At 43.6% G+C, this 13,513-nt stretch overlaps 1 protein-coding gene and 1 pseudogene across 2 annotated transcripts; one reads left to right on the top strand and one right to left on the bottom strand.

Moving 5' to 3' along the window:
- Positions 1 to 940: 940 nt before the first annotated feature.
- LOC127766424 (uncharacterized) lies at positions 941 to 8,211 on the bottom strand (annotated as a pseudogene).
- Positions 8,212 to 9,581: 1,370 nt separating this feature from the next.
- On the top strand, positions 9,582 to 11,967 carry LOC127765101 (AP-1 complex subunit sigma-1). Of its 2 annotated transcripts, XM_052289929.1 has the most exons (7): positions 9,582 to 9,890; positions 10,060 to 10,146; positions 10,676 to 10,767; positions 10,880 to 10,988; positions 11,077 to 11,112; positions 11,246 to 11,332; positions 11,691 to 11,967. In XM_052289929.1, exons 1-7 carry the CDS (start codon positions 9,888 to 9,890, stop codon positions 11,760 to 11,762), a joined length of 486 nt encoding a protein of 161 aa, XP_052145889.1. In that variant the 5' UTR covers positions 9,582 to 9,887; the 3' UTR covers positions 11,763 to 11,967. The 2 variants fall into 2 exon arrangements, with proteins under 2 accessions (XP_052145889.1, XP_052145888.1); XM_052289928.1 differs by lacking the exon at positions 9,582 to 9,890 and having other exon boundaries at positions 9,979 to 10,146.
- Positions 11,968 to 13,513: the final 1,546 nt, after the last annotated feature.

The raw sequence follows: 13,513 nt of genomic DNA, 5'->3' as shown, positions 1-13,513 counted from the left end.
GCTCACGGTGTTCGTGGCCATCCTCGCCGTCGCCGCCGCCGCCGCCGCGGCCGTCTCGACGACGACAGCGCACGGCGTCGCCGGCGGCCGCCGCGCTCTGGATGAGTACAGGAGCGTGCTGCGCGTGATCGTACCCTTAGAGGTGGCCGGAGCGCCATCGTCTGGGTCGTTGGACGACGACGCGGCGGCGGCTCTCGGCCCCGACCTGCCGGAGTTTGGAGCTGCGCCGGCGGCTGGCCCCGCCGCGGCGGCGTGCGGCGGCGATGAAGTTGACTGCGACAACAAGGTGCCGGTTTATGGGCCGTAGCCCATGTCGTGTGAAGGTTTTCACTTCGTCGCCTACGGAATTGATGAAGTGCGTCGTTTTGACCATGTAAATGGCCTTCAGATTATTATTGTTACACCTGAATAATGAAATGCAGAACTATATATATCCTAATTTAATCACCTTATGTTTTTTTTTCTCTCTAGGATAAATGTTGCTAGCTAGTGATTTATCATATTTGGATATGTGAGACTCCAGCAAAGATACAGCAATGTGACAGATTTTTTTTTCTTCGTGCATGGTTTATTATCCTCGTCTTCTTCATCGGCTCCATTTTAGATAGCTGAAATTGATGGATTAATGGATTATCTGATTTTCTTTATAGCTATTTAAGGGTACAAGCGAATAAATTAAATCATACAATATTGAAAGGTTGTTCTACAAAAGTATCTCAGGAAAATTTGATATAGAATTCTCCTTTACACGAAACACACCGCTTAGGAAGCTTGCAAATGAAAATCCAAAATCATAATCAGTGAAGAACAGGGCCGGCCATCGTTGTCAGCATTCTTTTTTTTCCTCAAACAATAAATTAATGTGTTTCCATTTAAAAGAAACAAATTGTCTTCTATCCGAATATCCAAAATAAAGCCAAACCAAGGTGACCGCCGAGCAATCTACCTCAGTCCAGAACTTAAACGACATTGCACAAACCGTTCTGTCGTTATAAGATTCGATGATGGTTCATATGCAGATAAAACTCCAGAATCTGCTTACAAAATAAACAATAGGTTAGATGCTTGCGGGGATTTTTTTTTTGGAATGCTCAATTAACCTTGGCGAATGGACATATCAGACAAATGTACACATACTCGAACAAAATTTTGTTTCTGAACCAATGAGATTAAGAACAAAATTTGCAGCAAGAAGACAACAAACTCACTAGCATTTCAAATATTCCATACGATATATTTTAGGTGTTTTTAGATGAAAGATCATCACGATCCGGCTTTGAAAGAAAGCCTAGACGTCCATTACAGAGGTTCATTACAAGCCCAACCTAAAAACAATAGGAAACATACCAACACTAATTCCATCACAGGAGCTTGCATCTAGCAACATCTTCTACCCAAGTTCCACACAAAAACACCCAAAAGATCAATTTTCCTAACCCACGAGTGCTATTTTTTCAGATCTCCAGCGGCAATACACCCTGAGGATATGTTCAAGTAGGAGTTGAACTGCAGATATACTGCAGAGCCACATCCAAAGCCAAAATAAGCTTAATATATCTGCTTCTTGAGCAGAGTAAACACTAGCTAGTACTCCTGGTAGAACTCCAGATAGATCTACAGAGAGCACAGAAAACGTTGAACGAATCAATCGTTGAATTCATATTCAAAATCCTCGAATTCGTCTTCAAAATCACCCATCAGGTCAGCACCCATGGAAGCCATAATGTCATCAGGAAGCCGCTCAGGGAGGCTTTGCAGTATTTTCTCCCACTCCAGTCGGAACCTCAGTGCTTCGTCGGCGTAGCTGCAGAAGAGCTGAATTGGACTGAAAGGAGGTTCAGTAGAAACGAGGAAGACGGGATTCAACGAATCTATGGCTCCGCCGATCTTGGTCGTCTCCTCGCTCTCGAGTTCATACATGTAGATGTCCGCGGATGTGAGGTCGTCGCGCTCCTGGTAGTTGATTCGGTTGCCATCAATGGCGTTGAACTTATCCGCGTTGATGGATATGCACCTGGTGGCGCCGACGAAGATGGCGCGGCCGCCGCCGATGCTCTTCACCTCCTCCAGCGATCGATCTCCTTCACCCCTCCCGTGCTCATCTTGTAAATCTGCACGATCTTTCTGTCCATCTTGAAGATGAGCAGCGCTTCCCCCGCGGATTCCACCACGAAGCAACGGAACGCGGGGTTCGCGCGACAGGTGTTTGTGATTTTGACGGCGAGAGGGAGCCCCGTCTTGATGGCCTCGGGGACCAGGATCGACGCCACCGTCCCTAGCTCGCCGGCGGCGGCGTAGCGGCCACCGACGACGGCCAGCCTGATGAGAGCGCACGCGTAGCTCTCCTCGAACACGGAGAAGCCTTCGCTGTCGGGGTCGGCAAAGTAGGCCTTGGCGGAGTCGTCGGCGAGCAGGACGAGGGTGGGCGAAGCGCCGATGACATGGGCATCGAACCCGTCCTCGCAAGGCAGCGGCGCCGCGAAGCGCGTCGTGGCGCCGCGCTTCGCGGCGCCGGTGAACGGGTTGAGGACGCGCACCGCGTGCGGGGGGGCTCGCCTCGGCCAGCACGAGGTCGCCGCCGGGGGCGCTGGCGATGAGGCGGTAGCGGCGGCCGCGGCCGAGCAGCGGCAGGTCCATGCGGAGGAAGCGGCCGGTGGCGGCGTTGGCGAAGAGGCGCGCGTCGGTCTGGAAGACTTCGTCGAGCATGGCCCAGTGGCGGGGGCGGAAGCGGGGGTCCCGGGCGCTCGCCCCCCTGGGGTCGTCGGTGGCGGAGCGCCAGCAGCGGCAGACGGCGCGGTAGCCCATGTAGTAGTCGAGGTCGCTGGTGTGGAGGAAGCAGCGGGCGATGCGGTTGATGAGGTCCACCGGCAGCGTCGACCGGGGCTTTTAACTATTTGCCACTTACTTGAGTGGTGCTTAACGATTTCACTAATCCCATGTGTCATAGACACATGAGGGCCCATATGTCATAGACACGGTGTGACAAATCGTTAATTGCCATATCACAAGAGTGACAAATAGATAAATTTCCCGTGTCAGGGCTTTTAACTATTTACCGCTTTTATGAGTGGTGGTTAACGATTTGCCGTGACCAGTCCGCCATTGCCGTAGGCTGGAGGAAGGGGTGAAAGGTTTGGAAGTGCGGAAAGCAGCTGACCGACGGGTGACGGTGGCGCGATTCGAAGGGACCAGTGGCTGCACTGCCCGGGGATGTGGAGTAGACTTTTATTGTGGCGTTTTCCAACGTGGACGACGAGGCGAAAGGACGTCCTACTCCCCTACTATGCGCGATTTCCGGGGGAGGTGGGGAGGTGGTGGGACGTGTGCACACGTCCCCCGGGCAGTGCAGCCATTGGTCCCTTCAAATCACGCCACCGTCGCCCGTCGGTCAGCTGCTTTCCGCACTGCTTTCAAACAGTCAGCGTGCCAACGTACATTCAACGCCATGCTATTTGGCGCTGAGGTGTCTAAATTCAGCGCCACACGATTTGGCGTTGAGCAAAAGGGTCAGATTTGAAATAAGTTTTGGCAACGGTTCATTTGTAAAAATAGTTTTTATAAAGGGTCAAATTATCAAAATTTGTGGTTTTTCTTGTTGTTGCCTAGTACTAGCTTATTGCCAATGCCATGATGCATCTTAAGGATCTTAAGGTTATACTTTTGCAACATTGTGGTTGCCCTTAAACGTATAAAAAATTTTACAGGAAAGTTATTTAAAAAAATCGTGTTAATCTTTTCTTCATTTTTTCTAATACTTAATAAGGTCAATTAATTGTGCACTATACTCCTTCCGTTTAAAAGAAAGGCTCTGTTTAGTTGGTTCGTGTGCCAAAATTTTTTAAGTATACGAATACACATTTAAAGTATTAAACATAGACTAATAATAAAATAAATTATAGATTCCGCCTGTAAACTGTGAGACGAATCTATTAGGGCATTCCCAATCCAAGACACTAGACATAGTTTCCATAAACTCCACATCATCAAGAAACTAGTACTAGATACTACTCTTCCAATGCAAACACTACTATTCCATACTTAAATTTAATACTACTTATCTCACATAATGTCTTGGATGTTGTGTAGAAACCATGTCTCATGCAAGACATGGTTTCCTTCTCTTTCTTCATTTATTCAATTGCCACATCATTTTTCATCCTAGGTGTCAGGGTTATGGATATTACATACCTAATAGTAGTTGACTAAATCTCGGCAGGACCCACTACATACCATGTCCTATACGGAAGAGGAGTTCTGGATAAGGAAAGACAACCAGAGTTCTATATAGAAACGACAAAGACTACTCAGATTGTATCCATATTGGTTTCCCTAGTTCTACTTAGACAAAGGGACACCTATGGGTATAAATACAAGCCCCCTAGGAGGAGAGGGGAGAGGATGAACACCCAACATAATCGACATAGAAGCCACAACATAGAAGCCTACATACGCCAAGACACGCCGCCGGATATCGACTTCAGAGATTAGCACGGTTAGTACCCTACGGTGTCTCCGGATACTGTCAGGAGAGACGAAAGCACTATCTCTGATCTCGCCGGGCACGGATTCGAGGAGAAAGGCTACCCTGTTGTCGACTATGGGTCAGATCGTCAGACCACCATGTCGACAGCAGTTAGATAGGCTACCCCAAATATTGTACTGGTGTGATTATCATGAATAAGAGCAATACCGGCTTCGGCCAACAAGATGTAGGGTTATTACCTGACAATTCACGGGCCCGAACCTGTATAAAAATCCCTGTCTCCATCTCCTTTACCTCAGTCTCGCGTATACCCTAGTACCGACGATCCCCATATCATGCAAATACCGGAATCGCGACATCAAACATCGACACTAGGTGACAGCTTATTCAATGCTATGGACACCATCCTAGTCATTGGATTGGGAATGCCCTTAAGCCTAATTAATCCGTTATTAGCAAATATTTATTATAGCACCACATTATCAAATTATGGCGTAATTAGGCTCAAAAGATTCGTCTTACGATTTACATGTAAACTGTGCAATTAGGTTTTTTCGTCCACATTTAATGTTTCATGCATGTGTTAAATTTGATGTGACGGAAAATTTAAAAGTTTGAAGAAAAAAAATTTGAATCTAAATACGGCCAAATGCAATCTAGAAAAGGATGTGATCCCTTGATCCCTTCGTTGTAATAGAAGCGCCGGGACACATCCTCAGTACGTTCGTCTCGTTTTACGTCGAAGGAGAGAAGGGTTATGAGGCTGCGTTCGGGACCCCCACGGCATCAACCAAACCCGTGAAATCTTTCGTTGATCAGCTTGGATCGACATACGCATAGCACGTCCTCTGTACTCATATTCATCCTTCTTTCCACAATTTCATTCGCATGAGAGGAAAGACACAAGTGAAATCTGAACAAGAAAATGGATGGATACGTACAAGTTGCTGCTGCTGCTCTGCAACACTCTATCGTGGAATCGCAGTAGATGATGAGCCCCATCACCGATTTCCTTTCTATAATATATTTTCCCAAGACAAATTTATTATAAAAATATATTTATTTACACCCAAATTTATCACCTATAGATGAAATAGAAGAAAATTGCCAAAGTTTGGAAAGTACCAGGTTTCCTTCACAGGGCCGGTCAGACCGCAGGTATATGGGCGGTCTGACCGGCTAGTAGGGCCGGTCTGACCGCAGGTATGTGGGCGGTCAGACCGGCAGGGTCCGAGTCCGAGTCTGTTTTCGTCGGGTCTCGGGTTTCCTTAGTCGGGAAGGCATGTTTCGTGTTTTCTTTGGTTTCTATCCCGAGTTGGATGTGGAGAAGGGCCTGTAGAGGGCAAGACCAACCCCTATTTAAGGGATAAGGCCGGTTCATTGTAAAACCCCCGAATACAATCTATTTGAATCGTTCTTTTACTATGTTTTCTATTGAGTAAATTTCACAAAACTACAGATACTTTGATCAAACTATCACAAAACTACAGATTTAAGAATGTATTTCACAAAACTACAGATTTAGAGTTAAATTTATCATGGAACTACTGATTTAAGGTATTATATCACAAAACTATTGATTTAACAACTATTTTATTACAAAACTACACATTTAAAAACTATTTTATCACAAATAATAGTGCTATGATCTAAACTCTAGAATATGTAGTTCTTTGATAACTTAATCACTAAATCTGTAGTTTTGTGATATGGTGCATTAAATCTGTAGTTCCGTGAAAAGTTTAACGCTAAATCTGTAGTTTTGTGATACACATTCTTAAATATGTAGTTTTGTGATAATTTAACACAAGTATATGTAGTTTTGTGAAATTTACTCTTTTCTATTTTACCCTAGTTTAGTCCATCTTCGTCGTAAACCGTCCGCCGCCACTGCGAGAGTGCGACACCTCTTTGTAGGTTTATCCTGAAAACCTTCCGTTTTGCTCACGAGACGGGTAGTTATCCTCATATCGATCTAAATCGGCCTAGAGGCTGATTTTGATCTCTAAATTGGCTCCGCTAGCCGGTTTAACTTTTCTTTTTGCAAAACCCATCTTGATTTGGCTCTTTGGCTAGATCGAGGTGGTTGGCGACTCCATATCACCGCAAGGCGTTTAGGTGTTGCGATCGTGTTTATCGACTTGTCACAAAAAGTTGCTAACAATATTTAATAATTATTTTAATAGACCTAATTTGATAATGTAAGTATTACTATATTTGTCTATAAACTTAGTTAAATTTGAAGCGGTTTAACTTTGACCAAAGTTAAAACATCTTAGAACCTAAAACGGAGGGAATACTATTAAATCCAAATAACACTTTCAAAGAATTCATAGAGCAATTTAGTAGGATTCAAATCCTACATAAATTTTACTAGAGTAAATTACGCTCACGGTACATGAACTTGCGTGGTGGATGCAAATAGGTACAACAAGTTGCAAAGTGCTTATTTCAGTACAATAACTTGTCTATATTGTGCGAATTGGACAAAAATGATCCAAACAAGCAAAATTGTTAGAACTTAGCACGTACTGATGAGGTAGCAGTTGAATTTACATACTTGATTATGTTTTGGAGATCTTATTTGCAATCCAAATAAAAAGCGAAATTAGTGATGCAAAAGTTTGTTTCATTTCATTTCTGAGGAATTTTCGTTCCTTCATAAGTCATCTTATGTTTATTTATATCTTTAGGGCCAAGACAAAATCTGGCGTGGCATAGTGCAAGTAACACTAGGAAATTCATTTTAATTTCTATGTCTAGAAGCTCCATTTTCAATGTTTATTTTCATGACCGGGCATGTTTAATTGTTTTGATTCTTTTATTAATCTAAATATCAAAAATATCATACGGATAATAACAACATATTTTGTATCTTTAAATTTTTATGTGTAATAAAAATTACTTATCATTATGCGTCAGGCTAGATCAATTTTGCTTGTGTGGATCGTTTTGACCTAGGTTCGCACGGACTAGCAAAGTTATTGTACCGAAATAAGCAATTTGCAAGTTGTTGTTCCTATTTATACCCACTACACAAGTTCATATATCATGAACGTAGTTTTTACTACTTAGTCCTTTGATACAAATGATTGTAGTCTTCTAAATCTTATAAAATTCATGTGAAATGACTCATTATTACATAGATTTTGATGGAAAATTAGCATAACTTCAAATTTTTTAAAAGCATTCCTTTGAGTTTTTCTCCCTCATCCAATTCAACAATTATATCAAAATCCTTTTTTTCTATTCCTACGTTTTTCGTTGCTAGTAAGTTTTAAAAGGGGTCTTAGCCACACACACCGTCATTAGTTGTGCCGTAGTTACTGCAATCGAGTTTAAACGCGCCATCGCACACATATAAAATGCCATATATGCATCCACTCCTCGTCTCCTCCGGTTTCATCACTCGCGATCGATCACGCTTTCAAAACGACTCACGAGACCAAAACCGCGCCCGCGCCGGAAATGGCCAGGATCGCCGCCGTCGCCGCGACTCTTCTCCTCGCCGCCGCCGTCGCCGCGACAACCTTGCCGACGACGTCGTCGGCGCGCGGCATCCGCCTTCTGGAGGGAGGAAGATCAAGCCCCGCCGCCGCCGTCGACGACGAGGAGGTCGCGACCGCGGCCGTGGCCCCGACGTCGGCGGGCGCCGCCTCGGAGGCCCCCTTGTCGCTGATGTGGTGGCTGGTCATGGCGCTTCGTGACGGAGGCAGCGCCGCCGCCATGTCCGAGGGAGCGGCGGCCGCCGCGCCGTCGCCGGCAGAGATGTACGGTGACGAACTAGGCGACCTCGAGAACAAGGTGCCGGTGATAGGGCCGTAGACGAAGGGCGTATCGTACGGCCGGGATGATGCTGCCGCGAGTTAATTTATACGTTTCAATGTTCACTGCTCCCTCCGTCCCATTTTCACGCCTAATTTTAATCGACTGTTTTTTTATAATTTATATCTTTATTGTTATGAGATGATAAAACATGAATAGTATTTTATGTGTGATTTATATTTTTAATTTTTTTTAAAAAAATTGAATAAGATGAATGGTTAAAGTTGTACGCGGAAAATTATGGCTGCATTCAAAATGAAATGGGGGAGTATGAAGCAAGAGCGATCATTAGGCTGCTAATTAACGTACGTTTCAGTATTTAATTTGTAAACGGACGTGCTAACTAAACATATAAACTTTGTTACCGTAATAATATATTAGTTGACGTTTATACATTTGTGTAGCTCTAAATTTGCCTATTCTTTTTTCTTGTTTTCAATTTGTTCTTCACTTCTTCTGCTTCAGTTTTGGACTTCAAATATGATCAGATGCATGCAATTGGATACGTAATTAACCAATTTTGATCCAGTAAACAAGCATTGATTACTTTTCTAATTGAGAGTTACGGAAAGCATTTAAACGCGTAATCGAGCTCTAAATAATGTTGAGTATCGTTTCTTTCTGAGGTTTTAAATCTATGCAACGTAACGCATAATGACCTGGATAATTAACAGTGCTAGTATTTTGATCAAACGCTTAAACCTAACGATTCTTAAAAATAATTCATCCCATCAAAGTATCTCTCTGCAAAGAAAAATAATATCAAACTTATCTAGCTAATGAAAAATAATAACTTTGATTAAGCTTTTTTTAAAAAATTAATGGTAGTCTACTCTACTCTACCTACAAACAGTCCTAACGGGATTTTTTTTTCATTTTAATTTTTTAATATTTACAGAAATATTATACCGACGAAAATATTTACAGAAATAGACCCTGCCATCCAAGTATAGAGCAACAAGGTGACATGGCACACGGTACCGTGTGCGTATTTTGCGCTGAGGTCCCTTGCTGGTAAATGCAGTTTTCGCCTGCTCATCGGCCTCCCCGAGGGCGGTAGGGTATATTTCTGTAAATATTTTCGCTAGTATAATATTTCTGTAAATATTAAAAATAAAAATTTTAAAATGAAAAAAAAATTCGTCCTAACGGAAGCAGAAGCCCACTAGATTAGCTAGAACACCCGGCCCATGGGCTTGGCCTACCCACTTGATATTCCAGGCCCATTAAGCCCAACCCAGCGAAGCGAAACATATCCCACCCACCCCACCGTCTCTCTCCATTTGGACTCCGATTCCACGCCGACGTCGCCGCCTGATCGTCTCCGGCGCCGGCGATCCCAACCGCCGCAACCACCGCCTCTCCCTCCTCCTCCTCCTCCGGTAAGTGCTCGCGGCCGCTCGACGGCCACGCACGTGCTCGTGTCTCGCTGTCCCGTCCGCCGCCTCTTCTCCACTCCCCCACGCTTCCGCTCCAGATCTGCCTCTCCGCCCGCCCGGATCTAGCCACCGGTTCGCCGGCGCCGCCGCTCGGGAGCTGAACCGTGTGGCCGAGTGGCGACCTCTCCTACCGCGTAGCCATGGTAAGATCCGTTCATTCTAGCCGGTTTCGTGGTCTGTGTAGCGAGCGCTGTGTTTGCTTGCGCGGGGGGAGGAGGATGATCTCGGAGGTTATTAGTGGTAGGAATGGATCTAGTGTTGGGACTGAGATGGATGAACTTTCTGCCATTTGCTGTTGTTGGTCTTCTGCAGATCAATTTCGTGCTCCTGATCAGCCGCCAGGGCAAGGTGAGGCTTACCAAGTGGTACTCGCCTTACACCCAGAAGGAGAGGACTAAGGTCAGCATCCTGTACTGAATTCTGTACCAACACTGATCATATGATGCTGTTGCTGTTTCTCTGCTCTTTGAGCATCACTAGCGGTGGCTGTTGCTTCTGTTCAATAGTTAGACGATATGCTTTATAGTTCGTGTGATCCATGTGCCGTAGCAGGGTTTGCAACTTAGGCTGTTTTTGCTTAAATGCACACTAATTAAACAAGCATATTATTCTGTTCTAGGATCTGTCTGTATTTAGCACCCATGTTTCAGTGGACCTTATGATGATGATGTTTCTTGTCTCATGCTCAAAGGCACGGTATTGGTTCTTTTTTGGTTCCACTTGTGGGTTTAATGTTTGCCAAAACCCGAAAGATCTGTTCTGAGCCCATGAATAACACTGTAGGTGCCCACTGAACATTCTTGACAGAATACACAAAGCCTCTTCATTTTATTATTCTTGGGTTTGCAGTGCCCAATTGCTTATGTTCTGTTGGTGAGCTGCACTGTACTGTTTATCTTGTATGTAATTTTCTACACTTGTTGAAAAGGTTATCCGTGAGCTCAGTGGGCTCATTCTAACACGCGGGCCAAAACTCTGCAACTTTGTTGAGTGGAAGGGTTACAAGGTTGTGTACAGAAGGTATGATTCCAGCATGTCATTGGTGTTCTATTGTTTGACTAATCGGTTATGTTGCTTCGTGGTATCTTTTAAATTAGCTATTTTATGTTCTGTTTATAATTATGGTGGCAAGGTATGCGAGCCTGTATTTCTGCATGTGCATTGATGCTGAGGACAATGAGCTCGAGGTCCTTGAAATTATCCATCACTTCGTTGAAGTACTGGACCGATATTTTGGCAGCGTGAGTGCTTTGATGCTGTTTATTATGTAGCTTCTCTTTCATTTGCTTGTTGTACTGCTGTTTTGAGTCCTTGTTTCAACCTCATTAGGTATGCGAGCTGGATTTGATATTCAATTTCCACAAGGTAATATCTTTTGGTTCTATTGAAGTTGCTACTACAGAGGATCTAGGATTGGAATTTACATGATTCTTCTTGCTAGTCTATTGTCATGTTTACGGGACTCGTGTTCATGATTTTCAATGATTCATTTTTGCAGGCCTACTACATACTTGATGAAATTCTCATCGCTGGTGAGCTTCAAGAATCTAGCAAGAAAAATGTTGCAAGACTAATTGCTGCACAGGTACAATTTCTGACCATAGCTAACCTAAACTCCGTATTTTTCCTGTTTCCATGACTATGGAAGAGCATATGGTTTGGGTGGTAGAATATATCTGATCTTTTCTGTCTTCAATTTAGATCTGTTTATTTTTGTTTCATATGACTTCTTCATCTAAAAGCTCTTTCGTTTCTACTTGACCTTTTTCTCTTTTCTCTTTACATCTAATTTAAGTTTAACATGTGTACCAAGCTATGAACCAACTTGCAAGTCCTACTTTGTTGTCCATGATGCACACACCATGTACAAGAAGAAAGAACCATGTCCTTCAGAAAAGTTTGTAGTTCTATTTTCTCCTAACAATTGCTTCCCAATTCAACAGGATTCATTGGTAGAGGCAGCTAAAGAGGAAGCTAGCTCTATAAGCAACATCATTGCCCAGGCTACAAAATAAAATTATACTCCAGTCTGATGTTTGCTCTCTTTTGTTGTGTTATATTGGTAAATGCAATGTACTAGTCCATTTGGTCTGTTCAGTTTTCTAAGATACGTCTTTCAAGGTGCCAGGATTAAGAATGAACATGATGTAACTACACTGTATCCGCTATTTTGAACCGAAGTCGGATTTTCTAAGAGAAAATGTGCATGAGAGTTGATCATGGAGAGTGCATTATCTTGAGCAGTTGTGATTATTCCACTTATTGTCCGCCCTCTGTATTGCAATGCGTGTAAACATCAGTTATCAACGTCCCTGATAGCTTTATATTACATGCAACACCTGGGTAAGATGAAATAGAGCTTAGGTTGTACCTTGCTGTTGGCACATGTGAATGTGTTTGTGAACACTCATTGATTGTATACTGGTATATGTGCATCCTGAATATCCTTTTCACTTATCCACCACATTGCCCGTTCAGTTGCTCTCTGCATGCTCACTTTAAATTGGAATTCACTTCTTCACCCAATATTCCCCTAACCCAAGGAAAATGTCACACTTTCATTCGTTTTCACTTCTCGGGGCTTGTTTGCCTCTATAAACACCTGCACTATTGTTTCCTTTCTTTTCTTTCTTGATGATCTTTAGCCTCTGATATCAACGAGAAGTTGTGACCTACCGACTCTGAGTGAGCAAGAAAAATAGAGTGAGCATGGGAGCCGTTGGGAGAGCAAGCATTAGGACATCAACATATCAAAGCTACCGTTCACTTGTCTTTGCATGCAGAGAGTGGAAACTTTGGGCAAAGATGCCTTGCACTAGAGGCAAGCCAGCTACACTGTGTGACTGATAATGTTGAAGATGAGACAACTCATCCACACCGAGTAGTTGATCAGGTTGAACATGAGAGACGGCCTTGCTGCCTCCAGTGTGGATCATGGCGACCCTGATGTTGCATACTAGAACGATAGGCCGCAGTTCGATTCCCCGCGTTGCCCACAAGGCCTGGGCAACGCCGATGCTACATACTAGTCGCACGATTGGAAGCATTGGCTGCTCGAGGAGTCGGCGCTGCCCTCGTACCCATTCTTATCGACCCCTTTAATTGTTCTAATTTTGGAGTGTTCATGCAAAGTTTGGCTCTCGGTTGGTAGTGACAATCCTCCTGTACGGTGTCCTATCTTGTCAGATGTCTTACTCAAATTTAATATTGCCATCTTATATAGTATTGGTTATATTGGATCTTTGAACTTTTTTCTTGAGTTTAATACAAATCCCTTTGTCAATCAATATTAACTAAAAGCCATATGCATATTAATAGACTATAAACACAGTTAGTTTTCACATTTTAACGACCTATGTCAATGTCAATCATTTTGCACTATAGAATAATCTTGTATATAAGGTAAGAATTCGAGGGTTTGAAAGGTATCAACCTTTGCTAGCTTCCTCTCCATTGTCAATTTGTCAGTATCAATGCTCAAAAGTTGACAGCATCCATCCACAGTACGACGCTGCATGCCTCTCCTCAGTTCTTGATTCTAGGCTACCTGATAACAACATAATCCTCTCTCTCGATCTCGATGTTGTGGCTTCAAAAAGGAAAGATGATTTTTGAGAATGGAAGGCATCGAGAGAACACTTGCAATTATAGCAAATAAGAGATGTTGTAACTATGTCGTTCTTGGACTTTGATACTACTTGTGAATGGCTGTGGCCCTCCATCGCACGACCATTCTCTCTACATTTGTTTTCTTTGCTTCTCACCA

The sequence above is a fragment of the Oryza glaberrima genome, chromosome 3, assembly GCF_000147395.1.
Source record: "Oryza glaberrima chromosome 3, OglaRS2, whole genome shotgun sequence".
Classification (NCBI taxonomy): Eukaryota; Viridiplantae; Streptophyta; class Magnoliopsida; order Poales; family Poaceae; genus Oryza; species Oryza glaberrima.
The sequence above is the reverse complement of the archived record's forward strand: the minus strand, read 5'-3'. Positions and strand labels throughout refer to the sequence as shown.

Excerpts from the sequence above, each read along its gene's own strand:
- LOC127765101 (XM_052289928.1), top strand. The coding sequence starts at position 9,994 with ATGGATCTAGTGTTGGGACTGAGATGGATGAACTTTCTGCCATTTGCT. Across the intron at positions 10,989-11,076 it reads TGGACCGATATTTTGGCAGC|GTATGCGAGCTGGATTTGAT; the intron begins GTGAGTGCTTTG and ends CAACCTCATTAG. Across the intron at positions 11,113-11,245 it reads TGATATTCAATTTCCACAAG|GCCTACTACATACTTGATGA; the intron begins GTAATATCTTTT and ends TCATTTTTGCAG.